General features: G+C 43.1%; 1 protein-coding gene across 3 annotated transcripts; it reads left to right on the top strand.

The window, feature by feature from the left end:
- The first annotated feature begins 1451 nt into the window (after positions 1–1451).
- Positions 1452–21879, top strand: stat6 (signal transducer and activator of transcription 6, interleukin-4 induced). Of its 3 annotated transcripts, none has more exons than XM_027021329.2 (21): positions 1452–1558; positions 4149–4297; positions 4710–4854; positions 5190–5273; positions 5437–5602; positions 7901–7992; positions 8109–8257; positions 8862–8996; positions 9295–9468; positions 11120–11207; positions 11348–11470; positions 12648–12740; positions 12830–13033; positions 13204–13298; positions 13571–13704; positions 18831–18980; positions 20264–20324; positions 20710–20751; positions 21059–21088; positions 21367–21480; positions 21653–21879. In XM_027021329.2, exons 2-21 carry the CDS (start codon positions 4167–4169, stop codon positions 21714–21716), a joined length of 2274 nt encoding a protein of 757 aa, XP_026877130.1. In that variant the 5' UTR covers positions 1452–1558; positions 4149–4166; the 3' UTR covers positions 21717–21879. The 3 variants fall into 3 exon arrangements, with proteins under 3 accessions (XP_026877130.1, XP_026877129.1, XP_026877131.1); XM_027021328.2 differs by having other exon boundaries at positions 5416–5602; XM_027021330.2 differs by having other exon boundaries at positions 5416–5602; positions 21585–21879.
- The last annotated feature ends 1242 nt before the right edge of the window (positions 21880–23121 follow it).

Below are 23121 nucleotides of genomic sequence, written 5' to 3'. Positions count from 1 at the left end.
CTGGGAAGTGACCCCAAAGGATCAATTAACCCCACTGCTTTTTTGTGAGTTTTATGTATAAAACCTTTTACTTTGTTCATGTGAACTGTAAAATTCATTACTGAAGTTAGCAAGCTTATATTAATATATACGCAGACCAGAGGTAGATCATCTATAACTATGTGTCAGCTTTTTCTGTTGCCAACTTGAAAAATTCTACCATTTACCAACAGAATCATTTGACTGTCAAAGCCTATCAGTGGGAGACTGATCAGGTAAACCACTGGTTTTGTTTAGGTTGGAGTTGCACAAGAAAACAATCCCCCGAAGCTCACGCTAGATTGTGCTGACCTATCACTCCAGCCCATTCGTGCAGGCCAAACCCGTCACAGGTTTGCCAGGAAATGGGCTGTGATATGAGGAATGTCTTCAAATGGACCCCCTAAACCCAACCAGACCCACACACCCACTCATACTTCACACCCAAAATTTTGCTCACATTCATTTCTCAGGTCAAAGTTTTTGTTTTTGTGTTCATTTTGGTCCCATTTTGTATAAAATTAGCCATGAATACACAGCCAAGTAAAAGCATTCATTTTGCGTCCATTCATTTAACAAGCATACTTACTGCACGCCATTTCTTTAAGTTAATTTCTATACATGAAACAACTTGCACGCTCCACGTTCCCTTCGCCTGAAGATTCGCGAGCCTTCACGAAGACCCGTCACCCGTGTCTGTAATACCGTCCGTCTCCGGCAGGGGGCGACACTCGTCCTTCAGTTGTGGTTAGCTGCTGCCCTCTGTTGGTCATCTCGGACTGTTGCAGTTTCATTCGCATATAGATCACACTTTTTTTGCGTAAACTATTTAACCAATAATATTATAAAAACCTGTCAATGCTCCAAATACCGTCTGAAGAACCAGAATGTAAAAAGCGCCTCAGGTCAACGCATGGGCCGATACCAAGGTTATAATGGTATATGTATTGATTAGGGTGTTTATTCTCCAAAAGGACTGCAAGCTTGGCCATGTCAGAGGCAGACCTACCCGGAAATGTTTCGAAACTAGACCTCTTACTGGAACTGACACCACTGCACTCCGCCCATGACACACTTCGAGTAGGACTCGAGCAAACGTCTGTGTGCCGTACGGTACCCCTACACTCACGTGAGAAGACTGGTAATGCCATGCACACTGTACTGGGCAGGTTTCCTACAGCTTCAGTTCTTCTCTGCGTGGACGAATATGACACACGAGCATTTAAAACCACTTCACTGAACGCGAGTCTTCACCAGAAAGTGCAATGATCGTGCATAACAGAATACGAGACGGTGCACCACGCATAAGTGACACCTTCCTCCCTTTCAGCTGTCAATAAGTAAATAAGGTGCCATTTTACATTGGACTGAAAACTTCAGCTTTCAGCTCCGTATTTCCCTGCCGCTATCTTTGTCTTTCTCTGTGTGTGTGCGCGCGCGCGCGCGCGCACAGGAAAGTGAAAGTAAAGCTCAAACAAGCAGCGCACACACGGAAGGCGAGCAGTCTTTACATGTGTATAAGAGCTGGCTTCAGCGAGAGGTACGTTCAAAACTCACACTTTCTCCTTCTTTTTTTTTGTCAACTATGGGCGGTTTGAATGTTGTCGGTCTTTGTTTAAACCGTAAAAACCTCCCAGAGATAAGAAAGTAAGTTGATGTGATAAGACACTTTACTGACGCACTTTAGACAAGCTCGTTCGGGGCGATGAGAAAATCCTTACAGCACGCAGCGGTTGGAGTTGTGCTTCCCCTTCATTTGGACACCTCATTTCCAGTTCAGCAAGGTGTTCAAACTGGTCTGTTCCTGTCACTACACGCTATCCGGGCGCCGTTGTAAGATAGGCCGGGAGGATCGCCCCTACTCGGCTAGGAGCCGCAGTAATTCACGCTTCAGTGTACATCTGTGTGGTTGGCGTCTTTTTCCGACTGTAGCTGGAGGGTTTTGACGGATGTAAAATGTCTCCTCAGCCTGGTGCCACTGTTGGGCGGGCAGTACCAGCATACACACACGGCTTGTGCCAACGACATGCTGCTGGAAGTTTAGGCCACTTCTAGTTTCCGTTCCTCCAGCTCAGTGTGGCCTGTGCTCGACTGTGTTCTCCTTTGGCCTTCAGCAGCTCTTTGGCAGATAGAAAGCAAGAAAAAGCTGCTAAATTCTCCCGCCATGCCAACAGAGCAACACATTCCGACGAAGACCCTGCTCATATGCTCATGTTCATAATTCTTATGTATGCATTAATGGGAGACTTCGCATTGTGGTACCCAAATGCACTGGGTGTACTGGTTTTAACTCCACACGAAATAATCTAAGTACTGTGAAAAGAAGGGGAGGGCTTGACTAGTACTTTAGATCTGTCCTGACTGATCGTCGCAAAAATGTAATACTGACGGAAGCTCCACGATGTGTTTAACGATCCAGAAAATCTCCTGCACATTAGCAATATTAGCTGCAGCAGCTCACGTGTTTGCACGTTGACCGTAGCTCGTCAGTATGCAGACTGTGGTTTGTTGCGGGATGACCCACGCACTTTAAACCTGTCAGCCCAACAGCTGACGCGGCACACTATAATCAGCTCGGATTTGTTTTATAGTAGCGCAGTGAGCCGGCGCGAGGGTGACGGTGCAGTCCCGGGGGATTCACGTGCGGCCGTGTAACGCCACCTGTGGAATAACGGACGCCGTCGCCGGCGCTTCTGTTATTGGCGTTTCGTTCGAACGGCAGCGATGTGTCGCTACTAATGACGAAGCAAAAGCATGTCACGTGACGCCTACAGTCCTCGAGCAGTGCAGGGCATGCTGCAGCCCCGCCGCTTACTCCCCTCACCAGCGCAATCTAACGGCTTGTTTGGGTGACTCGTGCAAGACACACCCTTGTGTAGTGCTGCTTTAGTTATGCCACACACGTTGCTGCCGTATTGTTGAGATGATTTGTTTAAATAAGAATTTGCCAGACTCGCAGAAGCATGACGTACAGCAGGCTCATTTGGGGAAAATCAGAGAGAACTTTGAGGTGCTGCTGGTCTTACCACTGCACGTTTTGTTTTATCATTGTTATCGGTTTATTTCTCTTGTGATCACGCCTGACTGCGCGCAGGACTGTGCACCCTGACAGTCAAATGAGAACTATAAGAAGCAACTCACAAAGCAAAAATAATTTTCCATGTTTACTTTAATGTGGGCGCAGACAAAGAAAGAATCTGAAAATAACCAACAATCCACTTTCAAAAGGTGAAGATGTAAGCACAGTCAATCCTGCCTGTTGCTTTTAATAATTGAGAGAAAGGTATTTCAGCTTTGCACATCTTTCTGACTTGTATTAAAAACTAACATGGTAACCTGTTTTTTCCCCTGTGTCAACATTTAAGCAAGTCTAGTGAAATGGTTTGTTTAAAAGATGGTCACAGGGCACATGTGGGGTTTAGTGTATGGCCTGTCTCATCATGTTAGCAGGAGATCAAGCTGATAGGATGTCTTTGTATTTTCTCACCCCAGACCAGTCTGTGCTAGATGTCTTACCTAAATCATTAAACTACAACTGAACTGGCAAATTACACAATACCTACACAATTAGCATAGCACAGGTATTAAGCATTCTCTTTTGTAGTACTGTGTGTTAAGTTACCTTAAGAGTTTAAAGCATATTACTGGATGTTTATATGTAGTCATTTTCAGAAGAACACCGAACACCATAAGGCCTGTAAGAACAACCTGAAGAGTTAAAATTAAACAAAAGCATGTACACATGCGTGTGTGTACGCGTGTGCACACACACACACACATACATTATTTTCCATTCTCATGCTATACACACACAGCTAGTCACAAGTTTTAAATGTGTTATAAAATGCAGGTGATAAATGCAATTACAATTTTGCAGTGTAAAGTTTTATTTGCAGTTTTATCTGTGCAATGGACTGAATCATCATTGCTATAATTGCCAGATTCTTTCATGCAGCCTCTAGTCTGTCACATAAATGAGTGATTTCATAGTACTAAAGTACTAAAGTGATTCATAGTACTCCATTTCACTTTAGAAACCTTTCTAATTTTTGTCATCATGTCCAGTTCTACCAGTGGCCCCCTGTGCCCCAGTCTACCTCTGCCATTCTGACACCTCTATTTGGTCCCAGCTGCAGAGTTGCCTCACCATGGCGCTGTGGATGCAGATTTCCCAGCAGCTACCAAATCTGTCCAACCAGACCCTGATGGAGCTCTATCCAGACTCCTTCCCCATAGATGTCAGGCACTACCTGGCAAACTGGATTGAGGAACAGAGATGGTATGACCCTGCTCTCACTGACAGCTCACATAGGCATGAATGTCTGACATATTCCTTAAACCGTATGATTATTTTCCCAAGCCTCTAGTCTGCTCCTGGTGCTCTCCTTTCAGTATAATGAATGACCAGGTAGTTGTGCTGCATATCAAATTGCAGTAGTTTGTTCTATATCAAAATCACTTTCTGTCTTTTGTTTACTTGTTTTTGTTATTTCTTTACACAGACATGTGTAAAAACGTTTAAGCAGTCTTTACTATCATGGCCAGAAATGGTGCTATGTGAAAAACCTTTAGACATGAATAAAACTCTGCGCAGACGATCTGCTGTATAATGTTGTACAGAGCGCATAGTTGCGTGCTTCTGGCAGGACAGTGTGAGATGGTGACGTGTGCGCATACATGTTTGGGCTCAGGGAGGACTTTGACACGGACAGTCTGGAGCAGGAGCCTCAGGCTCGCCGCCTGCTGGAGCAGATGGTGGAGCTCCTACAGGAGGTGGCATTCCACAACCCCAATGTGGTGGAGAAGGTCAAGCTCCAGCACATCAGCAGGAACATGGTATTTACTAAACACACAGTGGGGTTTTGATTTGGCCTGGTTTTTATTTCTGAGACCAAGGATTCTGAGATTGCACTTGTAAGTGTACACAAGCCGCTGGTTCACAGCACAGACATTCTAGAGAATTCTTCCTACTGTTTGTACATCCTCCCCCACATGAAAGTAACTCACAACCTCTGAATAATCTTCTGAATAATACTCATGATTAAATATTTATCCTATTCAGCAAATAAAATTCGGTGCTAATTTAAAGGTGTTGCATGATACTTATTTTATACTTATGCTTAGCACATGGTCAGAGGTGGTACAGCCCAACTTGCTGAAATGCTTTTCAGAGTACATTCCAGACGCAGCCTTTGCAGCTGGTGCGGACAGTGAGAGACATCCTCAGGAGAGAGAGACTCTTGCTTAGACAGGCGGTAAGCAAATAGGGTTTTTTTTCTGAGCAAGAAGTAGAAACTTCATTTTTCAGTTCCGACTGAATGATATGCCAGGTGTGTGTAAGATCAAATTTAGTAGAGTCTTTATTATGTGCATGTCGTCCCGACTCCCAACCGCCAGGCCATGCCGCCCTTCACGCAGATGCCCACCCCAATCAACGGCACCACCTTGACCTCCAGGGAGGTGAACACCTCTGACCTGGACACCCTGGTGCTCAAGGTTCTGGACATCCAGAGCTGCCGTCAGCAGATCCACCAGCTGCAGGAGGAGCTGAACTGGGAGAAGCAGGAAGCAGAGCCCATGCAAGGTACAGCAAGCCAGCTGCTTCTACTCTCTTCAGCCTGCCTGGCTGGTACACGCATAATCGCAGATAATCTGCCGGACTTAAACCCGTTCAGTTGCAGAAATCGTGTTGCACAAGAATTGCTGGTTATTTTTCAGGCTGTTTTTGTCCTCTTTTATGTTTGCTATTGGGGCTTTCAGTGGTCTGGCTTAAGCAAAGAAGTGACCTTGTGACCCAACAGACCACTTTGGCAGCGTGATGGAATCAGGATCTGCCTTTGTACTTGGCCCTTTCAGATTTGAATTCAAAAACACACACATTGTATGGTACTGGATACAACGCTCACTGTTTGGACTGTGATGTCGATCAGGTGTATGTGACTGAAGGGTTGCTTGTCTAGATTATTTATACGCAGTCATTGTGCAGCCTTTGGTAAGGCATGCGGTGTCTTTACAGCCTTGCGGGCCATTACTGCAATAAAGCAGCGGGATCAGGGAACTTCTCAGAGCTAGCTGCTTTTCCTTCACATGCTAGTATTCTCAAGACCAACCATACTGTCAGTAATATTTAACAATACAACTCTTAAACAACAGATCATTAAACCAACATTCTCAGTCCATCTGAACTCACTGCAAAGGTTTTGCCTTAACATGCTTGTTTTGCTTTTTTTTTTTTTTTGCTTCTTGGAACTTGGAAGCATTTCGCTAATAGTGGTAACCAAGAGTAAGCCAGCCAGCAAAACCTCTGCTGAAGTCTAGACTGCGAGGTGACATTGGAGCTGTTTGTGCAAGAATAGCCAGCTAGATTATGGAGCACATGAGCTCCTGTACAGGCGTAAGATGACTGCTGTGTGATGAGGATATGGGTGATGACTGTTTGTGTGTAATACTCCCGCTTGGCTCCTGAGAGTCTTCCTGTTGATCTTCATTTTTGCTCGTATTTTGTCTGTTTTATGCAGGATTTTTGTTTTCTATCATAATGTTTCCCTATTACCACCTGCTCCATGAAGGTTGCTGGAGACCTTCTGTCAGAGTTCAGTTTTTTCGGGTGGCCACGCCCCCTTGTCATTTTAGGGCCTTTGAAGCCGAGCAAAATATTCCTGATCATACAAATGGTTCATAAACAGTTACCAGAACACAAATGACAGTATCTGAAATTTCTTTTGCTCAAAAGGTTAGTAAAAGGTCCTATCACATCTTAGTGCAGCGTTAGAGTTCAGTGACACCACACAAGTAAATAACAGTGAAATATTGTTCATTCACCTTCATGCTCTGATGTTCTGTACAAACATTTACAGTAGTAAAAGCAGTGGACCCACCCCAACATAAAGGCAGGAACACTAAAACATGACATGAAATCCGAATCCATTAACTGGTTTATCTTAAATCAATAAATGCATCTTAAAAGACAGCAAACATGAAGCACATATTGTCTTTTAAGGTGTGGAGAACTGAATAATGTCTTGGTGTTTCATGTCAGAACATGCACAGTCAGTTAGGCTTATGTCTCAGTGGAGAGATATGCAGAAGAAAACATAATAATGTGGCTCATTTTTTGTTTTGTGTGATTTTACATGTTTTTAGAATTCCAGCTGCTAATAAATGTTATTTTAATGTCAAAGGCAACGGGGAGCATGATGTGAAACCTGACAGGCATGCAGCCGACACACAGCAATGCAGCCATATGTGTGTTGATGAAATATGTTTGGGTTTGTCCCTGTACCTCCCTGTCTTAAGTAATAATGTATAAACCTGAAGAGGTCATTAAAGTTGATAAAGTAAATAAGTAAAAGCAGATGATGTTGTCTGGGTAGTGTTGTCCTTTGTTTTTGCATGTGTAAAATACTGTTGGGGGTTATTGTAAGTCTGTTCTTAGTTTTAGACAAACAGGTTTTGATTTACATGAAATATGTAAACATATATGTGAGCTGATGCATTATTCATAACACAGTGGTTACTGAGTGATGTGTTATAGCCAACGATAAGAGCTCTTCTCCACACCACCGCACTGAATGGCCACCAGCCATAGGTGGCATATGTGACAGACGAGGGATATTAGATTGGAAAATGGCTACAATTAAACAGAGAAAACCATCTACATTTACGGCATTTAGCTGACACTTTTATCCAAAGCGACTTACAATTATGAACTTAAGCAATTGAGGGTTAAGGGTCTTGCTCAGGGGCCCAACAGTGGCAACTTGGCAGTGGTGGAGTTTGAACCAGCCACTGTCCGATTACAAGTCAATTACCTTACATGTTTGTCCCTCAAGGAATGTTTCAGTATTCAGCATTTCAGGGTTCTCAACTTCTTTCTGCACAGGCCAAAATGATCTGGATCCTAAACATGCAGATCAAGTCACCAAACAGACCCGAATAGCTCAGCTGGAGTACAAATATCAAGAGTGTGCGAAGGTAAATTCCTGACATCATGTGTCCCTCTTTCTCATACTATACAGCATACTTGTTAAGAATAACAGGTTTAGCTCTAGCATGTGTGCGTGTGTGTGTGTGTGTGTGCATGCATGCAGAAGCGTGTGCAGCTGCTGCAGGAGGCGATGTGTAGTCTGGAGCAGTGCCAGACCCGTCTCATCCACCGTATCAAATCTTGGCGGTGGGAGCAACTCCGTTCCACCATTGGTCTGGCCTTCGACGACAACCTCCTTCCGCTACAGACATGGTGAGCTCGACCAAAAAAAAAACAAGACATGCAAATCTGACTCAGTCTGTTTTAAAGTACCTTTCTAGGGTTATTGGACCTTTTAATACCTCAGGTACAATGGATGACTTGTTGAAAAAATCCTCATGAGTGTTTGCGTGAACTTTTTTTTTACTTTGTTGTGTACAGATGACAAACGATAATCCAGAAATTATAGAATGTCATGTCTGTTTGTTTACAGGTGTAAATTTGTTTGTTTATTGTTTTATGAATTAAATCAGTTTTCCACATGAACCAACCACTGATCTTTTTTTTATAGATACTATATTAGTATCTTTATCGTTTAAAATCCTGCTTCTCCCCATTAAAATTCAAATTGGCTACACAAACAGAAGGTAATTCGTAATTAGCTTTTCAATATTTACATCTCTGTCCATATATCTACTCAGTGAGTTGTGGAATGCAGATTGTTGGTGTATGAGTAAAGGAACAAGGATCCTAAGATTATATTACATTTAACCTGCAGAACTAGATAATCCTGTTTTTAGATCAATTCTAGATTAACTCAATTGTTTTCCTTGATTCTTCCTTTCCTTTTCCTGTTTGCACTCCCACCCCCCTCCAGGTGCGAGCAATTGCTTGGAGTGAACGGGAATTTGAGACAGGAGTTGATGCTTGTGAAGAGGGACCACGGGAGTGTGGAACAGTTCCACCTGCTGGAGGAGAACCTGAGCCACCTTCTGCAGCTTCTTATCCACAGGTACGGCCGTACCTGCAACAGGTACACCTGTGCCTGGTCACAACACACACTTATCGAATTCTGTTCCTAGCTGAATACTGGCTGTCTGCGCTTCCCTTTTTACTCCACACAAGTGTGGGCATGCTCTGGTGTCCTGAACAGCGCACATGAACAGGTTTTTGCTTCTTCAGAAAATGGTTATTACACTTTCAAGAAGTATTCGTGACAGTTTGCTAGAATGTTGTAAGATCAGGATTTCTCCCAAGATAAAGGGTGTTCTGAACAGACTGGTGTTTTCTCTTGCTGTTGACTTCTGCAGCTCCCTTGTGGTGGAGAAACAGCCTCCACAGGTCATCAAGACCCAGTCCAAGTTCTCCAGCACTGTGCGCTATCTGCTCGGGGAGAAAGTGGCTCCTGGAAAGCCAGTACTACTGAAAGCACAGATCATCACAGAGACGCAGGCCAGAAACCTAGGCCAAGGTGTCATACCTACGTAAGCAGCACACACTCACACTCACATATTCACACACACTGTTGACATGGGTCTAAAGTTTAAAACGAAACTTGGTAATCATTTTCAGAACCCCAAGTGTCAAATTAAATGCATTTCACATGATTTCCCATTCATTTTCCTGCCACAGGTTTAGAAAATCAGATGTAATTGCTTAGTTTTTTATTATTGCGTGCTTTGCAGTATAATTTTTGCTTTTTAGAAATACTTTTTTTTTTTTTCAAAGCCCTATATGGCTGAGCATATGAGAGAAGGTATTTTACTTTATGGTGTTTTACTTTAAGGTGTTTTACTTTATAGTATTTTACTTTATGTTGTTTTACTTTGAGGTGTTTTACTTTCTAGTATTTTACTTTGGGGTATTGCACTTTAAGAAGCTTTTGATTTGTTTTGTTGTTTTACTTTTTTAGTCTCTTAAATCAAGACCTTATTAGTCTACAATTAAGATGCTTGTGTGTTCTGTATATGTCCAGTGTCAGAAAAGTCCAGTATCACTTTTTAATGAACATAGACATACACACACTTCTAGATATCCAGTGATTGATACAGTACAGAAACGTCATTCTTGTTCAAACACAACCCTCCCTTATTCCACATACTCCTATCATGGCCCCCACTTCACACAACAGTGCACACACACACACACGCACATAACCATACACATTAAAACTGAAATCTTAAGGACTTACATACACCCACATAGCTAACATGTATGAGTTAAAGATCAGGTAAAGATATGCATACAATATATGGCCTCAGCAACACACAAAAAGTTGTTTAACTACCCACACATTACTACATCGTACATGACACAGGACTGTCACAAGCCGGTTTTGCTTACTTCCACAGAAGTGATTTTGACCTTTCAGCACTACATCACTTCTGTAAGCAAAACATTCACACAACACAGACACACCCGTCAACACTTCAGGGACACTTCTGACGTACAGCATACCGAAGACAGACGCACCAACAAATCTGGGTGCCTAAATAGTGCAGTGTTTTCTCCTGACAGAGTGCGTTACTATGCCGGCCTCAGAGGCTCACATGACCATTGTGTCACCAGCCTGCTTCCTGTCATAATCTGCCCACAAAAGCTGACACAGCTTAGTAGCTGCAGGAGTCAGTCTACGGAAGCAGAGCTGCAGTGAAGGTGTGGGTGAGCTGAGTTCATTCTGTCCTGATGAGCTGATCTGCTAAATGTAAATCACCAAAACAGATGATTGTACGGAAACATTTGTGGAAATCCTGTGACAGATCAAATTGGAGTTTGTTTGGTTTTTTTGCTTCTCTTCACCTTGCACTGAATTGGCAGTTCTGTAGACCTACAGCTGTCTGATGCTGCGTCTGTCCAGGCTTGTAGATCAGCCTCAAAAGGAAAAACACAGGCACCGGACATTTTCTACTCTCCAATCCAGCCATTGCAAGCTTTTATCACGATTAATTAGAGTCTTATGTAAACATACTCCACAAACAAACTTCAGCACACAATTCACACTTAAACATGGTGCTGGTGTCCCATGGTTATTACAAGTCTGTTCGCAGTTGGTTTTGAAACAGCTACACAATTTCATCAAGGGTTGAAAATAATAATTTTTTTTTTTTTTACGATGCTTCCTCTTTCGCCCCTCAGGGAGAACGTTGGAGAACTCATTAACAGCACAGCCATCTTAGAACACAACACTGCCAGCAAAAGCACATGTGCCACATTCAGGAATATGGTTTGTACTGCCCGAACCCATTTTGCAACATACACACCGTCGTCCTAGCGAGTGGAGTTCGTCTGTTGCCGTGAAGTCACCTCACAGATGTTTGCAGAAATGGCTGTTGAGCCTCTGATGCCTTTGTGTGCCTTCCTCAGTCCATCAGGAAGATCAAGCGTGCTGACAGGAAGGGCTCAGAGTCCGTAACCGAGGAGAAGTTCGCGCTCCTCTTCACTACAGAGATCGTCATCACGGGCTGCGAGAGTCCTTACTGTGTCCAGGTAGGTCTTGGTCGTTCAGTGTTCCTCCACACCACCACTGCACTTCACAGCATGGTCCCTGCACGAGTGAGGCAGAGACTTGGTGGAAAATGTTGACCTTTCCCTGAGGAATGACAGTCAAAAACATCTCTATGGTAGGTCACACTGACCGATGGAAAAGTAATCATGGAGTCGTGATCTCTGCTCCTCAAGAATTCAAGGATGTGTCACATGTTTATAAATAAAAAAAACAGCAACGTGTCATCAGTGCTGAGAACGCCACGGGCGTTCAGGCCAGTTTGTAGGTACATTGCTTGCAGCAGTGCTAGGTACTGCTATATAGGGCAGTAGTAGCACAGTGGTTAAGGTACTTGACTTGTAATTGGAAGGTTGCTGGTTCAAGCCCCACCACTGCCAAGCTGCCACTGTTGTGCCCCTGAGCAAGACCCTTAACCCTCAATTACTCAAGTTAAACTCAGTCATAATTGTAAGTTGCTTTGTCTAAAAGTGTCAGCTAAGTGCCATAAATGTAAATATTGATTATCTATGATATCTGCTTCTGCCAGAGAGACAGCATGAATCTGCTGACATGGTAATTGTAGTTGAGGAAATTACAGATGAACCAGAAGCAAGGTGATATAACCAGGGGCTCAACCCTGTAGGTCTAGAGGAATGCAGAAAAGAAGAAGAAAATTGGATGGCAAAACCAGTGTAGTCAGTATGTGCATCAGTTATGCGGATGGCTTGTGGTCAGCATGAAAAACCACCGTTGCTCTCAGTGATGCAGGGTGACACAAGGCTTTTTCTGTGATCACCTGTAGAATCTGAGATGAAGGCAGACAGATGCATTGCAATGCCGATCAAAGCAAGGCTCCTTCAGGCAGCAACCATCACAGTCACTGAAGTGCTGACATGAATATAATTCACACTATATTCATTAAATCTCAAAATGAATAACTGACTATGGCCTTTTTGCTAAGCTAACATAAACATAAGTATAGCTAACATTAGTTTTAAGAAGAGACTGTGAGAAACCTGCTCATCCAAATGTACATCCACAAGCCCCTTGTCTCTTATATGTGTCCCTTTTCAACGGGTTGCTTAGACAGCTCACGTCTCTTCTACAGAAACAGGAAACCGTGTTCTGGACACCAAGTTTTTGATGGTCTGTTTCTGTGTTGTTGTTTTGCTGCCACAGACGATCTCCCTCCCTGTTGTTATAATTGTACATGGTAGTCAGGAGAACAATGCTATGGCCACAGTTATATGGGACTGTGCCTTCTCTGAGCCTGTGAGTACCACTGACTCCCTCACTTACACACCCAGAGTTGTTTGGTTTCAGGTTCTGTAAACACCTCCCTTGTGCTGTGCGATCCTCAGAACAGGATTCCATTCGTTGTGCCTGAGCGTGTCCCGTGGAGTCAGATGAGTGAGGCGCTGAGCAGTAAATTCATGTCAGAGGTGCAGACCAGTCGCGGCCTGGACAGATACAACCTGCACTGCCTCGCACAGAAAATCTTTGACAAGCTAGAGATCTCAGAGGACTTCAACAAGATGCCTGTATCATGGGCTCAGTTTAATAAAGTATGTTTACCAGTTACTTTCTGGACCATCTAGTTACATCTTTCGTACCATATGCACTGCAAGCTAAAGACGCACATGTACATAGAGAAATGGGTTCTAACGTTGTGTTTCACCAGTCAGTGAGGTCATTTGGATTCAGAAATGAAATGTTTCCACTGTCTGTGACACAGGAAGTCCTGCCAGGGAGAACGTTCACCTTCTGGCAGTGGTTTGAGGGTGTGATTGACCTGACGAAGAAATGCCTGAAAGCTTACTGGACTGAGGGGTAAGGGATCCTCAATGTCCTCCTCCAACTTGGTTTGTTGGTTGTGATCAGTCCGATGGGATTAGTGTGTATAGTGGAATTGGTTAAGATGGGTTAGTGAGTTGAGCACTGGCGTTAGCCGCAAAACCGCCAGTGAAGCAAATCATCTTTCATCTTTGATGTGTCATTCCATGAAGACTCTGTAATCCTAATCCTATCTAATCCTGGTGCTGTGTCTGCTGTGGACAGGCCGGTGCGAGACTCTCTAATCCTCGTGTGCTTCCCCACGGCAGGCTGATCTTTGGCTTCATTGGGAAGCAGCACCTCCATGTAATTCTGCAGAACAAACCCAACGGGACATTCCTGCTACGCTTCAGCGACTCGGAAATCGGAGGCATTACCATTGCATATGTGGACGTATGTGAAAGTATGTGCAAACTTTAAAAAACTTTTGTGGTGGTTGTGCTGGTTTTAGATTTAAACATTTTGAGAGCCTTCTGATATGTCCTATAGGAGGTAATGGTAAACCTTTAATTTAGAGGTTTGTGCTTTTCAAATGAAATTAAGATTTAGAAATTAAGAATTTGTTATATTGTCATTTCTCCATAAAGTCTTTATACATTGGAACAAAATGTTGTTTATTCTTGCCCACTGGTGCAACACACGACATCTGCACAGCAGCACAGTACACAGGACTGCATAAGTGAAAATGCACAACACACCACCACAGTGTGCAAAACAGAATAAGTGAGAATGCATTTACATTTACATTTTCAGCATTTTTCAGTCCCTCTTATCCAGAGCGACTTCCAAAAGTGCTTTGCCATCTACTAATAGAATGTATCCTAGGCAGTACAGTAGGTTAGAGTTCAAGATACCCTTCAATACTGCTGAAATGGAGGAATCGATGCTGATACCGAGAAGAACTGCAAAATAATCATAAACTATATATATCAGACAACAATAACAAACAATACCAAACAATAAGTACTAGGGTTTCATGTTACTCAACACAGGTGCAGTGGTCAATGGTCATTTAAATATTCCACAAATGGATAAGTCTTCAGTCATCATTTGAAGACTGCAAGGGACTCTGCTGTCTAGACAGCCAGAGGACGTTCGTTCCAACATCTGGGAGCAGGACAGAGAATAGTCTTGATGCACGTCTTACATTAGACTTGAAGCATGGTGTTTCAAGCCGAGCCGTACTCGAGGCATGGATCGGTCTTTGGCCACTGTCATCACGTAGGGAGCGGCTGGTCCATTTTTGGCTTGGTATACGAGCGTCAGGGTTTTAAATGTGATGTGGGCAGCTACTGGAAACCAGTGAAGGGAACACAGCAGTGGAGTGACATGCGTGAACTTTGGAAGATTAAAGAGTAGTTGTGCTGCTGCATTCTGGATCAGTTGTAGAGGTCTGATGGCCCAAAGAAGACAACCAGCAAGTTGTGAGTTGCAGTAGTCGAGCTTTGAGATGACAAGTGACTGCACAAGCACCTGGTAGCTTCCTGTGAGAGAAGGGGCTGAATCCTTCATATGTTACAAAGGAGAATGCTGCAAGACTGAGTCAGGTTTGAAACATGAAATGAACTGAGAACAACAACTGGTTGTCCAAAGTTATTCCCAGGCTACAAGCAGCTTCAGATGGCAATACTAGGGAGTTCTCGAAAGAAACTGTGAGGTCATGATGGTATGGTAGTGTCTGGGATGTACATAGGCTCGGTTTTGCTGGGGTTGAGGTTCAGGCGGTGGGCTGTCATCCATGACACAATGTCAGTCAAGCAAGTTGAGATGTGGTTAGAAGCCTGAGTGTCAGAAGGTGAGAAGGAAAGAATTAATTGAGTGTCATCAGCAGTGGTGGGAGAAACCACGGTAAGATGTTGTATCACCAAGAGATTGAGTATACATAGAGAAGATAAGAGGGCCTAGCACTGAGCCCTAGCGGACACTGGTGGAGAGTCTATATGGATTGGATGTGGATCCTCCCTGTTTCCTGATAGGACCGGAACCATTTCTATGTGGAGCCAGTCATGCCAAAACCGGAGAGAACGGAGAGGACGTTGTGGTTTACTAATACTGCCAAAATGTCCAGAAAAATCAGGAATGATGAGAGTTTGGCAGCTTTGGCAACATCAGGTTTCTCTGTCACTACTATGAGGGCTGTTTCTGTTGAATATGCTGGCTTATAGTCAGACTGATTCACCTCATGGGGCTGCTTCTGGGTGGGGAAAAGACATAGATGGCTTATCCAAGAACATTTCAGGGGACACACAAGTGATACTGGTCTGTCATTTCTTATATTGGAACTGTCGAATGTGGTCTTGTTTAGCTTTGGTACCACCCTAGCGGCCTTGAACGCAGTTGGTACGTGTCCAGAGGGTAAGAAGTTGTTGATGATGGCGGAGAAGAAAGGAAGCAGATCTCTCAAAATCTTTTGGAACAGAGCGGAAGGAATGGGATTCAGCAGAAAGTCAGGAATGGAAGGATGATGTCTGAGGAGAGAGGGAAGGTAGAGTGGGAACAGAGGAAAAGGACTCAAAGACAGTGATGAAATCCTCACAAGTATGAGGTGTTAAGAAGAGAAGGAGAATACTGAAGGGTTTGCGTGGATCTGATGCTGATATTTCGGACTTCCTATGTAGTAGGATGGCATTGCAGACTTTGCTTCTAGTGGGAACTTGGAAAGGAGAGACTGGTATGAACTGAAGTCTGAATTTTGGTGTGTTTTCTTCACCGATTCACTGCAGCTCTTAGTTCTGAAGAGTGCTTCCATTAGCCAGGGGCTTCCATTAGCCAGGGGCCAGTCTGGAGAGATGATTGACAGAAGATTTATTGACAAGGAGAGTATAGAAGGGAAAATGCACTGTGTGCACAATTATTAGGCAAGAGAGTATGTTTACCATATAATCATTTGTATGCATATTTTCCAACTCCAAGATGTATAAACTTGAATGCTTATTGGATTTAATGATATCAGGTGATGTGTATTTGTGTAATGAAGGAGGGTGTGGCCTGAGGAGGTCAACACCTATATCAAGGTGTGCAGAATTATTAGGTAGCTTCTTTCCTCAGGCAAAATGTACCAAAAAAGACTCTGAGAAGTCAAAAATGGTAAAAACTCTTTCACAGGGATGTAACACTCTTGAAATTGCTAAGATATTAGGGTGTGATCACAGAACCATCAAATGTTTTGTAGCAAATAGTCAACAGGGTCACAAGAAATGTGTTGAGAAAAAAAGACACAAATTAACTGCTAAAGGTTTGAAAAACGTGAAGTGACCAGGAACCCATTATTCTCCAGTGCTGTCATATTCCACAACTGCAACCTACCTGGAGTGCCTAGAAGTGCAAGTTAAAACCCGACCACCACTGAACAAGACACATAAGGTGAAACGTCAAGACTGAGCCAAGAAAGACAGACAGATTTTTAAAAGTTATATGGACTGATATGAGAGTGACTCTTGGCGGACCAGCTGGATGGGCCCGTGGCTGGATCAGTAACGGCCACAGAGCTCCACTTTGACTCAGACGCCAGCAAGGTGGAGGTGGGGTACTGCTGTGGGTACTTTTCGGGTAGAGGATGGTCTCAAAATCAACTCCCAAACCTACTGCCAGTTTTTAGAAGACACTTTCTTCAAGCAGTGGTACAGGAAAAAATCTGCATCTTTCAAGAAGACCATGATTTTTATGCAGGACAATGCTCCATCACATGCATCGAAGTACTCCACTGTGTGGCTAGCCAGTAAAGCCCTTAAAGATGAAAGAATATTGACATGGTCCCCTTCCTCACCTGACCTAAACCCTACTGAGAACTTGTGGGTCCTTCTTAAACGGGAGATTTACAGTGAATGAAAACGGTACAGCTCTCTGAACAGTGTCTGGGAAGCTGTGGTTGCTGCTGCACAAAAGGTTGATTGTCAACAGATTAAGAAAAGAAGGGTCACTGATTTTTATTATTAGTTTTGGAAATGTCAGAAATGTTTATTTGTAAATTTTGAGCTGTTTATTATTCTGACTAACAGATGAAAATAAACAAGTGAGATGGAAAGTTTCAATTTTTCCATTTTTTGCGCAGTAATTCTGCACACTAATAGTTGCCCAATAATTCTGCACACACAGATATTCTCCTAAGAAAGCTCACTTTTACTTTCATAAATATTCAAGTTTTGTGGTTTATTAACATTTTGGATTGACTGAGAGCACCGTAGTTGTTCAATAATAAAAATGAATCCTCAGAAATACACCGTGAAGAATTATTAAGGAAGTTGTATTAGTAACTTCCAGGGAGGGAAGAAGGAGAGTGAGGATGATGAAGGTAGACAATATTGCAGAAGCATCGGAAGAGGGAGTGATGGAGGACAGTGTGATGGATGGAAAAAGACGAGAGAAGAATAGAAAGTGATTGTGAGAGAGGTGGAGGGGAGTGACTGTAAACTCTGGGGAATTGACTCAACAGGGTGTCAAGCTCATCCATGAAGAGGTTGAGGGTTCAGTCTCTGTGTAGGTGAGGAACTAGAAGAAAAGCAGAATAAAAGCCTTCTACAGATATTTGTAATGAGTAATTCCCACTACTATGTTGGTCCCGGTGAAGATCAGGTCCAGAACATTGACTGCTTGTGAGTCAGAGGAGAGCGGTTGAGGGGGAGGTCAAATGATGTCAACAGCAGGAGGAATGCAGCTTGTCTGATGGAAGGTTGAAGTCACCAGGGAGAATGAGTGGGTTTCCTTCAAACCCTGGGGAATTGACTCAACAGGGTGTCAAGCTCATCCATGAAGAGGTTGAGGGTTCAGTCTCTGTATAGGTGAGGAACTAGAAGAAAAGCAGAATGAAAGCCTTCTACAGATATTTGTAATGAGTTGTCCTAGTTTGTCAGTTCAGCAAGTTCCATGTTTGCCTCCCCAATTCATACCTAGCAGGCAAGGTACAACACACCACCACAGCACACAGGACTTCATAAGTGACAATGCACAACACACCACCACAGCACACAGGACTTCATAAGTGACAATGCACAACACACCACCACAGCACACAGGACTTCATAAGTGACAATGCACAACACACCACCACAGCACACAGGACTTCATAAGTGAGAATGCACAACACACCACCACAGCACACAGGACTTCATAAGTGAGAATGTACAACACACCACCACAGTACACAGGACTTCTTAAGTGAGAATGCACAACACACCACCACAGCACACAGGACTTCATAAGTGACAATGCACAACACAACACAACAGCACACAGGACTTCATAAGTGACAATGCACAACACAACACAACAGCACACAGGACTAAGTGATGAGACAATCTTGACTAGTCCGGGTGTGTCCATGCTGTGTTAAGTAGTCTGCCATTTGTGAAATGAATGCTCCAAGATATCCGACATCTCAGAAAGTCTCCAACATCTAAGAGTTACTTCTGCTCCTACGCTCTCTCAGTGGGATATGAAAGACACTGTGGGATTCAGAGATTCAAAGATCTGCATTATTACTCTTCAAAGTTTGATCTGTTCTCTATGCACATCGTGCCTGTGTCTCTCCAGATGGAGGCAGAAAAATCCAGAACATCCAGCCCTTCACAAAGAAGGACCTGGACTCTGCTGGACTTGGCGACCGCATCCGGGACATCAAATGCATCAAATACGTGTACCCAGATATGCCAAAGAACGAAGTATTTAAGAAATATTTTACAGGCAAGTACACAAGGCCTTCTCAGCCTGTTATCCGGGGCAGACAAGGATTTAGTGTTTGTAACCTCTAACCTGTGATTTAAGAGACGCTGAACAGCACACGTTTCACTTGCCAGTGCTGAAACTGAAACAAAACAGGCATATAAATGGCAGTGCTTGTGTTCTGCTGAGGAATGTGCAGCATGTAGACAATTACTCCATATTTTGTTGACATATAAAAAGCACATTGGTTGGGCAAGAGCTGTATTAACCAATTCAAAACCTGATTTTGTGTGTGTGTGTGTGTCTGTTTGTGTGTGTCTGTTTGTGTGTGTGTGTGTGTGGCCACAATGAATTCTCACTCTTCTCTGCTGTTTCCTTTCCTCTTCTTTGCTGGCTTGCCTCTACTGATGCAGTTGATCCAACACATAGTTTTGTGTCACCTCGTCAGAAGGGTTGGGATTCCTACAAGTAATTAACAGGGAATCTGTGTGTTAAAAAGCCGTGCATGGACATTTCCTTTGACGTCACCAGGATACTTGCCAGTCAGTGAGATAATCAACTCCACCATCTTTTCTTCCTTCAGTAATCTCACTGTTGGCAAACTCAGTGCTACTGTATGTTTCTAGTTTCTCTATCCTGGTTCATTATTTCATCTGAAACCGAATATTCTTGTAGTTTCAAAATGCTTTAATTTTTATATTACATTTTACATTATTTTTATAAAGTTATTTACAAACCTTCTGACAAATGGACAAGAACAGAGCCACTGCGTATAGAGTCTGCCCCTCTCCTCAATAACACTGCAGACATGGTGCATGTTTAACCAACTCCATAAACACCATTTCCTGTTTATTTGTGCTGTTTCAATTAGTAACAAAGAACAAATGCGTCATCAGTGCTAGTGAGCCCCAGGCTCCACACACTCAACACAGATACTGTACATTAGGCAGGAGAGTGTGTTCAGTCACCTCAGTGTGTTGTGACAGCATCACTGAATGAATCGGTTCAGGTGTACATAACCACACCAGCTACATGAAGCCATTTCACATTTTTCTGTATACATTTGCGATTGTGCAGTATCATTCAACGTTAGAAGTCCCCAGTCGAACCTTTGCACCCCGTTTGCAGTTCTGTGCTTTGCACTCTATGAAGTTTGAGCCTGTTTTATTTTTGACAGCACAGTAATATTAGGTGTTTTTCAGATACGGAGCTTAAAACCACAAACCTTTTTTTCAGCTCACTGCAGTACATCTTGTTGGAGATTGTGAAATCTAGTAAAATGGTTACAATTTTTTTTCACACAGTTCCTTCTGCTCCAAACCCGGATGGATACCTGCCATTCAAACTCACCACAGTAGTGGACCCGTGAGTGACGCAGCGTAACTCTCTTATATAAGCGTCTTTTATTTAACTCTGGCCTGCATAATTGAGTAAAAGCATTGTTCTTGGCCTTGGTGGATTCGTTTGATTGGAACAATCGGTTAATCACATACAATCATTTGATACTCATACTAAACTTAATGAATACTTGCTTTTATGCATGCGCTTACATTACTAGCTATCAGATAAATGTGCATTGTAAGGACTCCACAAAAATCCACTGCAAGTAGTTAGATCAGTTAAACCTTCTTGCTATATAATCAGATTTACGTATTAATTTATTTGGTAAGACTATATGACAGAGGCAGGGAGTGCAGCTCATATGAACTAAGTGTTCTTGACTGTGGTCTTGGATGTGTTTCGTGTTCAGGGAGCCTGGCTCAGCAACAGCTAGCATCACACCTCAGCCTGTGTAAGTCTGTGCAAACCACCACACCTCAGCCTGAGTCTCCACAGGATGTGACCTTGTTACCACTATAAACACACACATGCACATCCACCTTACTCACTCACAGAGGTCCGGATAAACTGTTTTTGATTTTAGGACATATGTCATACCACAGAAATGCACAGAAATAATGTACTGAATAATAACCAAGCTGGAGTTAATATTAATGCTTCCACGTGAATCAAAGCTTCGTGCTGCTGCCTGTGTCAGGATATGTGTTCATTTTTAAATAATTCTTTGTGTTTTAATCATGGATCATTTGTCCCATTAGTTCCCTGGATCCAATTTACTCCATTCAAACGTAAGTATTTGTGTCAATCTCAAGTATAAGCAGCTCTTATTCTGCCTAAAACTGGAACGATTATAAAGAGAAATGAAGATGCCACAAACAGCGGCAACTGCTTGTGTTTTACTTCCACCTGAAGTGAAATCTCACGTCGTCCGCCGTTGTGTCTGCACGTGTCACTCCAAGGCTTAAGTGTTGAATTTAACGCAAAGAACCTTTAAACCCCAGCGAGGCCAAACGGTCCTCTGCTGATGTTTCTGAAGTGTGTGGTCTTAGAGTAACTCTGCATCCAGGCCCACCTCCCTTCCTGGAGGCCCTGCTGCCTTTGCACAGCCGTATCCTGTCAATGCCTCCATGCCGAGCCAAGACGACCTCTACCCCCCCATGCTCTACCCTGCTGAAAGCATGTGAGTCTCCCAGTGCACGCATGCACTCGTCCAACCAAAAGCCTACACTTGTTCTGTGCTAATAATGTGCATGCTATCTTATGCCGTTTTCTCATCTCATTCAGGGATTTTATGTTCCAACAATAAACAATAGCAAATAGATTTGGTACGTTAGACACCTTTTTGTTATCAGGAGACCAGATCCACAAGATCACATGGAGCTGGAGGATTTTTTATCAACACTCAACAAGTTATAATACTATCAAAGACTGCAGCCACCTTCCTGCTACAGGACAAACATCCCCCGTTCCTCTCATCCACATCGTAACATAAAGTGCTGTGTGGAACAAACAGAAGCAAACTGTGCTCTCACACAGATTCTAACATTCAGTCAGTTCTGTGGGTTTGGAACTCTTCATCGGATCAAGGTTAACAAATTGCATGGTACACTAAAGATGTACAGACCTGCACACTTTTTATTAGAACCATCTCTGACAGATTGGAAGTGAGATATAAAGGCAGGCTTTAAAGGTACACTAAGCAGAATTTTCTAATAAAATGATTACTGAACAGCACAGTAAGTGCAGAAAGTTACACAGTGGCAAGTGCAACCCTGTGATGGCTCTTTGGTTTTTGCAGTGGTTGTGCAACATTGGTGCTTACTTCCTGTTCCTGTGACCAGTCATGTGACCAACAAAGATTATGCGAATTACAAGTGAAACTGAAAATATTGCTTAGAGCATCTTGAAGCCTGTAAAAGAGTGGAGCAAGAAATTCATTGTGTGATTCTAAAAAAGAGACTGGGAGAGTTTTCTATGCCTTTTAACTCTTATCTTTACTGAAAAAAAAATTCCCCAAAGGGTTGTCTTGTGTGGTAGTCTATAGATGATAATCAATTCTGATGTTTCTGTATTTACATTATCAACACAGAGACATACACAAACTGCATATGCATCTGCTATACTCCATTTTTTCTTAAAGCTAGAGTGAGAAATTTGTTTACTATAAATTCACAATATATTGTTTTTTTCCCCACTCCATTGTTTACAAATATTTACAAGTATAATCAAACCATTTAGAGCATGTAAAACTGCATTCTGTATATGCTGGTTGTTGATTCTGGAGTTTGGGGCTCTCTCTGTGAGTCCCAGAAGTCCTTCCTGCTGACTTTGGGCTACCACTCTGCTGCACTAAAATTCCATATTTTACCAAAAGAATCCAGATTTTCCAATAATTGCCTGAACATGATGGGAGCAGACACACCTTCCAAAAGCACAGAAGCTTCAGCCTTCTGATTATTCAGACAGTAGACAAATGGCTTGTAGGGGTGCACTGGTAGAGGCACCAGCATTGAGCTTCTTGCTCCACAGCCTTTGTGAGACTCCCTGCAATCTTTTATGAGTCTCACATTCCTGCACAAATTTAACAGCATCACCAGTCGTAAGCCGCCCCCACGGAGAAGACAATGCAAGTGTAATTTTGTAGTTTTACTTAGCTGTGACCAAACACAGGTCAGTCACTAAGACACCTTCTGGCTGTTAGAACTGACCTGAACAAATCGGGCGACGTCTCACAGTCCCCTTCACCCAGCCAATCAGCTGTGTAAAACACTTTCTGAACTATCTGACCTACCACACACTTTTCATTCTTAGAAATTTTCAT

Source organism: Electrophorus electricus, chromosome 24, assembly GCF_013358815.1.
Source record: "Electrophorus electricus isolate fEleEle1 chromosome 24, fEleEle1.pri, whole genome shotgun sequence".
NCBI lineage: Eukaryota > Metazoa > Chordata > Actinopteri > Gymnotiformes > Gymnotidae > Electrophorus > Electrophorus electricus.
The sequence above is the reverse complement of the archived record's forward strand: the minus strand, read 5'-3'. Positions and strand labels throughout refer to the sequence as shown.

What these genes read in the sequence shown, in the direction of transcription:
- stat6 (XM_027021328.2), top strand. Translation starts at nt 4,167, where the DNA reads ATGGCGCTGTGGATGCAGATTTCCCAGCAGCTACCAAATCTGTCCAAC. An exon ending in GTGCCACATTCAGGAATATG is followed by an intron (nt 11,208 to 11,347) that starts GTTTGTACTGCC and finishes TGCCTTCCTCAG; the next exon opens with TCCATCAGGAAGATCAAGCG. An exon ending in CTCTACCCTGCTGAAAGCAT is followed by an intron (nt 21,481 to 21,652) that starts GTGAGTCTCCCA and finishes TTTTGTTATCAG; the next exon opens with GAGACCAGATCCACAAGATC.